The following is a 9,493-nucleotide window of genomic DNA, read 5'->3' as shown; positions in this document are numbered from 1 at the left end:
AATACTTTAATTAACAAAGATTATGCATATTTAAAATACGTACAAGCATACTTAATACAAAAAAAAAAAGAACAAGCAAAAATTATTGTGATATCTTCACAATGCCAGGATGCAACAACATGAATTGTAAAATTCCAATAATTAATTGTTTTAATAACAGAATTAATCCTTGGAATTTTACAATTCATGTAAACATGCTAATTATGATGAATTCCTGAATTTCCACTAGAGGTCTACAGATGTGTAAAAATACAACAATGATGTGTACCTGAGTGATGATGTGAAAAATTTTAATGTGTCATTGACGTCGAATCCTCAAAAAAAAAAAAGATCGATGTCAATTGTATATTATAGGGTTTTTAATATCATGTCATCAGTGTTTAAAGTTATTAACCACCTGTTTCTAGTTGGAATATTAAAAAAGGTTTGAACTGATCCAAAATTATTTGTATGGTCAAAATTGTTTTAATAGCCAGGATGCAATTTTTAATCATATTCTTAATTTATTCAATTTAAAATATATGTTCTCCATCTCAAATTATTAGTGTTTTGCTCCTGTACATCATACTTTTCCTGACAAAAACAGAGTCATGCCTGACATCTATGTAACTCTATTCATGGGATAATTTTTGAATTGAAATCACATGACTTCTGGTGTAGACCAGAAGTTAGTATATAGTTAATTGGAGCTTTGCCCAAAGCTTTCCATATCTGGTATCAACTTTCATCTATCTAACATTGTTCTTGAGATTAAGGAAGGAAGAACAGTCAGACAACAGTGGGAATTTATGGATCTACAATTTTTACAAATTGCAGCCCAAAAAGCACAAAAGCATAAAATAACATTAAAACTTACAAACAAACCCTGACCTTTATCATTTGACCAGAAAATAACATCCTACTGTCATGGTAAACTTTTTCAATCAATCACAAATAGCAATTGTCAGCAAAATCCATGGAAAAGCATGTCTTTACTTTTATATAAGGTTTTAATCTATCACATGACTTCTTGCGCAAACATACAGAATTCTTCTTACTGAGCAACTTACTGTATGACATATTGGCACATCCAACAGGAATATAACACACATTATCAATATACTGTATTTATCCCTGTTATTTATTAATAGTTTTCATAAAGACAGAGATGACCAAAACAGTAGAGATAAAAATGATCAAATCCATTAATTCACCTCAGTAATGATAATGATATATGATATATATATATATATATATACACCCAATATTTTATATATGTCTTTATATATATATATAAAGACATATATAATATTGGGTTAAGTAATAAGCCTTTGCATTTTTTTTGTTCATTTTAAACATTTTATTTAACTTACAAGTACAAACAATTAAACAATTATATATGATCCATTTTTTTTTGTATCATTAGTTGCTATCTTTCTACCAATTTCGCAATTCATTTCTGAAAACATTCTCAGATTTTGAGGCAATATATTCCACAATAGCATTTTTGACTTCATCAATTCAATCAAACTTTTTCTATCTAAATAATTCTGTAAAGATCTAAACAAATAATAATCTGAGGGTGCCAAATCTGGAGAATATGGCAGATGAAGCAAAACTTTCCACTACAATTCTGTTATATTTTCTAGGGTTACTTTGGCAACGTTTGGTCTTGCATTGTCATGATGTAGTATAATGCCCTTGCAGTTTACTAAAGCCAGTCTTTTGTCCTTTAATGCTTTGTTTAAATGGTCAAATTGTTTACATGTGTTGGCACTTATGGTTTGGTTTGGATCTAACAGTTCATAATACACTATTCTCTTCTTAACCAACCATATGCATAATATTACTTTTCTGGGAGCAGTCCATTTTTTGATGTGGATGTTGAGGGCTCTGTTGGATTTAGCCATGATTATTTCCATTGAATATTAGTGTGTAATATCCATTTTTCATCTGCAGTAATTACTTTATCTAAAAATGGATCTTTCTTTGGACAAATGAATAATAATCCAGCAATATTTAGTTGTTGTGCAAGATCAGTTTCCATTAACTTATGCAGAACCCACATGTCTAACTTAGGAACCTTTCCAAGTCTTTTAAGATGGTTGCATACGCTTTCTTGATTTACCTTTAGTTTTATAGCCAATTCTCTTGTAGTAGTTCTTGAATTGGCTTCAACCAGAGCCTTTAGATCATCACTACTGACTGTGATCAACCAACCAGAGCACTCATCTTTCAAGCTAAAATCTCCCTTCTGAAACATGCAAACCAAACTTGATCTTTTCTCACCTTTAAAGTGTCAGTGCCATAAACTTTGCAAATTTCTGATGTCGCCCTGAGTGCATTTAAACCTTTTCAGAAACAAAAAAGCAAAATGTGCCTCAGATGTATGTCATCTCCTTCCATTTCAGAAAATTAAAATGTTCACAAAATAAAATTAAAACTATTCAAATCAGTTTAACTGATTGGTAACATGTCCCTGCACTTAAACTCCAAAAGTCACACTTCTCTGTGAAAATTGATTACTATTGTAAAAATGTTTAATTGGATAATAAAAAAACATGAGAACTTATTACTCAACTAAATTTAAAATAATTATATATTTTTCATTTGATTTTAATATGAAATTAATTTTGTAATTTCAAAATTAAAAAAAATAAATTGTATTTATAATTAATAGTGTTGCTATTATTTTAGTTTTTAATGAGATTACATTCTATTACTCAAATTCTATTATGAATTGAAATTTTGAACTTAAATGTTCTGTATTTATGGCAACTTTTTAAATGATCAAGAGTACAGGTATACCTCACCTTACATTGATAATTCGTTCCAGGAGAGGCAACTTAAGTCAAATTTACTTGTCTCCAAATTTACTTGTCACTAGACTAAACCACAAATAACCATTCCCAGTTCTGTATTTTATGTATAAATGCATTTTTAATAATATATGGTTAATAAGAAACTATTTTAAGCTTACAAACAAATAAATTTTAGTTTTTAATATAGTACAGAAAAAAAAAGTAAACTAAATTTACAAATACATAACTACATGTATGTACATACTTATAAATGTACTTGTTTACAATTTGGCGATGTTTACAGTACATCACGGACTCTATTTGTGAATGTTGTGAATGTGGTTTGCTCTAAGACATTATAAAATAAAATGATTTTGTAAGGTTAAATAACAAATACAGTTATTAAAATTATTTTGCAATAGTAGAAAATAAACTAATTTATGTTAAATTTACCAATATTGAGTGGTGCTGACGACAATGCCAAATGGTAGATATTGGTACTACTGTGGAAAATGCCAATATTGAGCTCTTAAAGACTGCTAAATAAGACAACAACACAGAGTCACAGATGTTTTCATGTTTTGTTCTCTAGGATTTATAATGATTATATTAACATTTACTGTAAATGTACTGTACATATTTTAATATGATTTTATGTGCTTTTAACGCTTTTCTAGTGATATTATTTATATGACTTCAATATTTGTGGCTGACAGATGTAAAGTTACATAAAATGACTGAAACTTGATTTTTATATTTCCATATTTTTTTTGACAAATGACATATAACCAAGAACAACTTAACCTGAGGTATACTTATATTTGAAATATTTACATATAAACATTTTTGGTTTTAATTTATTTTATATCACTGAAATATGTTATTATTAAAATAATATTTAAGATTGATTTTCCTCAATTCTAAGATATGTTTAAAAATAATATAAATAGAAGACTAAATAAAAGTAAAATTTGATGTCTTGATATATCCTTTCCAACCACAGAACACTGATAAATTGACTGTTTTTGGAGGCTCTTCCCTCTAACTTTGATTATGTAAATTGACTGAAAGTCCTTCTAAAATATATTTTTCTTTTTTTTTTTGTCTCTTTTTATTTGTCTGAAATAGAGGTTCATCTTAAAATCAATGGCATCTTACATTCACAATCCAAAATAATTAGAAGACATCATGAACAGATCACATGATATGTTTGCAAGTTTTCTGTTATGTTGCTCAATGGTCACATTAGTTCAAATAAACTTTCTTAGTTATTACAAGAATTTAATTTAAATTACTTTTTAATGTTTAAAATGCCTTCAAAATGGCATTAGGATGTAGTACTAAAGCAAATTTACTATATATGCAGAGGAGTATGGAAACAAGGTGTCAAACACTATTGTTTTTCTAACTGATTATTTAAAATTTTTTCCTCCATAAGTAATTCCTAAAATTCTATTTCAAACTCATAGTGTATCTTAGAATTAATAAAAATTCACTGGTCTACAATAGTCACTTTTATTTAATAGTAAATTGTAAGTATATCAAATGAAAATAATAAATTCTATTTTCTGTTTATATTTATTTCTGACTCATATTTTCATATACTTATTGATACTCACATATTCAAAATAAAAAATATTGTTTATTATAAGTATAGTCATGTCTAAACAACCCAAAGCATGCTCAGCAGAAAATAATAAACTATAACTAAATCAACACCTGTTCACTCGCTGAGAGATTTATTCTTAACACAAACGTTTTCAATCCAATCAATGGATCATCGTCAGGTAANATAAATCTCTCAGCGAGTGAACAGGTGTTGATTTAGTTATAGTTTATAGTCATGTCTACTGTAATTAGATACTAGAAATTAGATATGGAATTCTTGTAGATGTTTAGTCATACCATCTTAATTTATCCATTTGTTAGGAAAGAAACATTTCTAATAGAGTTATATTTCTCACAGAATTTGACCTTTGCTTTACTTACTTTAATTTTTCATCACTTTCTTCTTTAACTGTATGCACAGCTTGTATATGTCTCCTTAAATGCCATTCTCTTGTGTAACGTTTTGTACAATCATCATGAAAACAAACAAAAGGTCTCTATAATATAATAAATAATTGCATAAATATACATGTTTATAATATATACAGGCTGTTGTGCAAGATAGTGGCAATAGCATGTTCTAGAAGCCTAAGATCCAAAAATTTCCTATAAATGCAGTCCTTCAAATGCATTGTTTTAATACTAGAAGAAGTTAAAGTTCAGACTAGTTATTTAGTATAAACTTTATCCCTTTTAACACTGAAAAAAGACATAGGACATTTTTGGACCCTGTAGGCCTCTAGAACACATTGTAAAAATATTGCCACTACCTCCTGGAGCACCCTGTATATATGTAAAGTTAAAATTAGTTGATTCAATAGAAAAATTCACATAAAAAGGCATTAAAGATAAAGTTAAATGTTTTATTTTCCTGCAAGTGCTTTCGACACAGTAATGAACAATCGTCCTCAGGCAGAAATGGCATGGAACAGATTTTGAATGGATTTTTAAATTGGAACATAAACAGCATTAGCCATTTAGAACATGGCTAAAGCCATTTTTGTTGGTTATACAAGTGGACAATAATCCCCTTGTTTTAAGAGTTGCATTCAAACTGCAAAGATCAACCTGATAATGCTCATTAAACATGGTTGAAAACATTTGCTTTCTTGTAAAATCTCACTGGAGATTGGTTTCATGCACTTTATTTATTAATGTACACCCAGTTTTTAGTAGTTGAATATATGCTAAGGTAAATTTTCTTCCAAAGACATAAACCACACAGCAATTGTTTTCCCAAAGGTATTTTATTTCTCTATGGTGCACCCTTTACAAAATGAATTTCAAACTCTTAATCCCTCATCAGTAGCATCTTACAATAAATTTGTTCATTTAAATAAGAATCTCATTTATATACATCAGACACAGCTCACCAACAAAATCCAAAACTTAAAATTTCTTCCTATAAACTTTTTAAACCCAAAATTTTAAAAACTAAGAGCCTTTGCACTATTTTTATTGTACTAAGGTAAAGAAAATTTACCTTATTACAATATAATTTACCAGAATGGTTTGAAAAACAGTTAAAAATAAACTACAATTTAATACTGATAAAGTGACTCTATAAATTTACACATTTCTAATGTACAAATTATGCTTCTTTATAAAGCTTATATATGCTTATTTAAAGTTATTGTACATGACAAAGTATTTACAGTAACACTTTTACAGTATTTATGGGTGATATTTCGATTGCTATCTAAATATCACCCATAATCAACCATGCCAGCATCAGTATGGTCAAATATTTTTCTGCAGACTAAAGAAATTTTTTCACAGACTGATGTTTGAAAAACATTGTGCTAAAGCATAGCTGTACCTAGCAGACAGGCAGTGAATGTATCACGCAGGCAGCTAAAGCTTGTGGCAGCTTACTGTCAATTTTTTCCTTAAAAACTTGACAATATAATGCATGTAAAATTTCATAAAATAAAACACTTATAAATAATCAATTACTATAATTAATTACTTCATATTTATTAGGCTGCAATTTTCAAATTGCAGACCTATAGATTCCCACTGTCATCCAACTGTCCTTCATTAATCTTGAGAAAATTAGATAGATTATCTAGATAGATGAAAATCTAGATCAGATATAGAAAGACTTATTTTTTAAATTAAAATAGGTTTAAAAATTGCAGCCCAGCATCGTACAATATCACAATTAGAAGTTTGTAACTTGTTATATAGTTATTTCATTTAACAGTATCTCAAAAATATAAAATATTTTTGAAATATTTATTATATTAATAATAAAATATACTAAAATCAATTAAATTAATTTATTAAAAATATAAGTTGTTAAATATACAGGATGTTTCACATAAGTGTTACAAGTCAATAATTCAGAAACTATGCTTCTAATAAAAAAAATCAGTACTTTTCTGTTAACAGGACACCAGCTATGTACAGTACATCAACAGATAAGATTCAAGGGATTTCACACCATTCCCAAAATTGTTAACCCTTCACAAGATATTTGCCTCTAAAGATCAGTTTTTAACATGTATCAGTATACTGCCTATTCTACATGCTTCGCATGTATTTGTGTGCTTTGGTGTATCATTTGCATTTTAGCAACTGGGTACGGGCATGTCCCACACCCCCTAAAACTATATAACATCAAATACTGTACTACACGAACAGTCAAGTGAGTCAACACTCAACACATGATAATCTTAGCAAAGTGACGCAAACGACAGTATCACACATCAAATTAAGGTTACAACTGGCACCTCATTAACAGAAAAGAACCAAAAATTCAATAAAAACATAATTTCAAAAGTTACAAGCAAATGTATTTGTATGTTTTGAATGATAATATTCTAATAAAAATGCAACTTTTTCACAAGCTAATTAATTTATATTCTATATTGTTTTAGTTATTTAACAAATGTTTAAAGAGACATCTGCTTTCATCTAAACACTTCAGTAATGAATTAACAGTTTTGTCAAATGGTCTCACATTTCTGCTGTTATTTTCACACTCACATTGCTTCATATCTTGAAATATAATTGGTTGTTGAAACAAAAGTTTATTGTTTATGAAACCTCATAGGAAGTAATCAATTGGTGTCAAGTATGATGATTTAGGTGGCCACGAAATTGATTCTTTACATCTAATCTATCATTCTGCAAAATGTCATTTAAATTTACTACAGAAATTAATTCAAAATTGAGTTCTGCTTTTGAAGCACATTACAAATTGATTAAAAGTTAACTATTAACAACTTTGAAATCTGTTTTACTTAATTAGCTTGTATGCATTTTCATTAGACTGTTACTTTCAAAACATACAAATTACATTTGCTCATAACTTTTAAAATTATCATTTTTAAAAAAAAACATTCTCAATAAAACCTTATTTTTTAATGGAATATCCAAAAATTTTAAAAATTTGGGATGGTTTCATTTAAAATTTTGATGTTGTTCCCATCCAATCCAGAAGATAGGACGAGCCAAGAATAAAACCTTATTTTTTAATGGAATATCCAAAAATTTTAAAAATTTGGGATGGTTTCATTTAAAATTTTGACGTTGTTCCCATCCAATCCAGAAGATAGGACGAGCCAAGAATATTTTTTTTTTGGCATTATAAAATCCCTTCAAAAATACTAAATTTTTTTATTCCTATAGATCGTTTTTATTAGCATATTTTCCGAGTTATTGATTTGTAATACCCTGTGTAATATATATGCACTCGTACCTCTCCAGAAAAATGAGTACCCATATGGCTTTTTAAGCGATCAATTCTAGTAAATTTTGCTTGACAATTTTCTTCAGTGCAGAAATAAATTCGTTTTTTAGTTTTGGTTTTATCAATAGATAGTATTTCTTCACTTTCATATCCCTCTTCGTCTGAACTCGAAGTGAAATCATTGTCTCTGACTTCCACTTGTATTTCATTATTGTTTTCAACATTTTCAGATCTCACATCAACAGAAATATTTTCTTCGGATTCGAAATTTAAAGCATCGCCAATGCTTGACTTAATGTCATTTTCTTTATCTGCAGACTGAAGCTGCAGCTCTTCACGAATTTCCTTCGTTAACATAATTACAATATTTATATGAAAACTGATGAATAAACTGACGAAACATTAAAATAAAAACATTCCGCAAAAGTGCATATAATTACTGCTTCAGGAAAATCATTAGCAGTCCTACTAATAATAAAAACAGTCACAATAACTTAAATCATAAAACATTAAAAGAAAACAGTCACCATATACCGAAATACACGTGGTTAAAAACTACAACGAGCATCCCCCTAGTGGCAATACCAGTTATATTATAAAACTTAAAAATTTTATTTTAATAAAATTTATCGATTCGAAAATCTAAATAATTTAAAATTCTAAGAGAAAAACTCGTTCTTTATCTATTGAATTTTATGCTTTGAAAAAAATTCAAGTTAAATATTCCTCTAGAATGAAATTTAATCTCCAATGATCAGATATTAATTTAGGTGGATAATCAGTAAATTCTCTTGTATAAAAGATAACTTTTGCTTAATGACTGAATTTCTGCTCTACTCCATTAATAAATGTTGACAAAAATAAATTTAATTAGTCAATTAATTAAGATGACTTTACTGTAATTCCTAAGCTTAAGTTTAAGCTCAAATTGAATAGTTTGCAATTAGAATCAGATATTCTAATCTATAAACAATTATATAGATGTATCTTAAAATTTCATAAAAATATATCTTTCAAGTAAATATATATAAATATCTAGAAAATCAATTAAATTTTAAAGTAATTGTTGAAGTTTAATCGAATTTTGTAATTTAATGAGTGTTAAAGTGAAAATCAATATCATTCCCAAATTTGTGTTATAAATCAATCGAGTTATTTTCAACAGTTAAATTAAGTTTTAAAATTGTAAATTTTGTAATATTTTGTAGGGCAAACAATAAAACTTAGTTTTAATTTAATAATAATTTCTTAAGTAATAATAGATAAGTATAGTTTTATCCGGACTTCACTTTTTCATCCAATTTCTAAATCTACTTTGTTCGATACACACTAAACTGACTCCAACCATTAGGAGTTTTATTTTTTAACATTAAGCTTTACTATTCTTGGAACATTTTCCATCTCACAG

The 9,493-nt window shown here is 27.8% G+C and overlaps 1 protein-coding gene across 1 annotated transcript in view; it reads right to left on the bottom strand.

Moving 5' to 3' along the window:
• The window catches only part of LOC111639349 (transcription factor IIIA-like), a 42,291-nt gene extending 33,647 nt beyond the window's left edge, over window positions 1-8,644 (bottom strand). The window contains exons 1-2 of the mRNA XM_023385218.1: window positions 8,095-8,644; window positions 4,770-4,885 (exon numbers count right to left, since the gene is read on the bottom strand). Of these exons, the coding sequence (XP_023240986.1) occupies window positions 4,770-4,885; window positions 8,095-8,442 (464 nt within the window). The 5' untranslated portion in view covers window positions 8,443-8,644. The remainder of the gene's footprint in view (window positions 1-4,769; window positions 4,886-8,094) is intronic.
• Window positions 8,645-9,493: the final 849 nt, after the last annotated feature.

The sequence above is a fragment of the Centruroides sculpturatus genome, unplaced genomic scaffold, assembly GCF_000671375.1.
Source record: "Centruroides sculpturatus isolate CEXI.00-Female unplaced genomic scaffold, Cexi_2.0 scaffold942, whole genome shotgun sequence".
Classification (NCBI taxonomy): Eukaryota; Metazoa; Arthropoda; class Arachnida; order Scorpiones; family Buthidae; genus Centruroides; species Centruroides sculpturatus.
The sequence above is the reverse complement of the archived record's forward strand: the minus strand, read 5'-3'. Positions and strand labels throughout refer to the sequence as shown.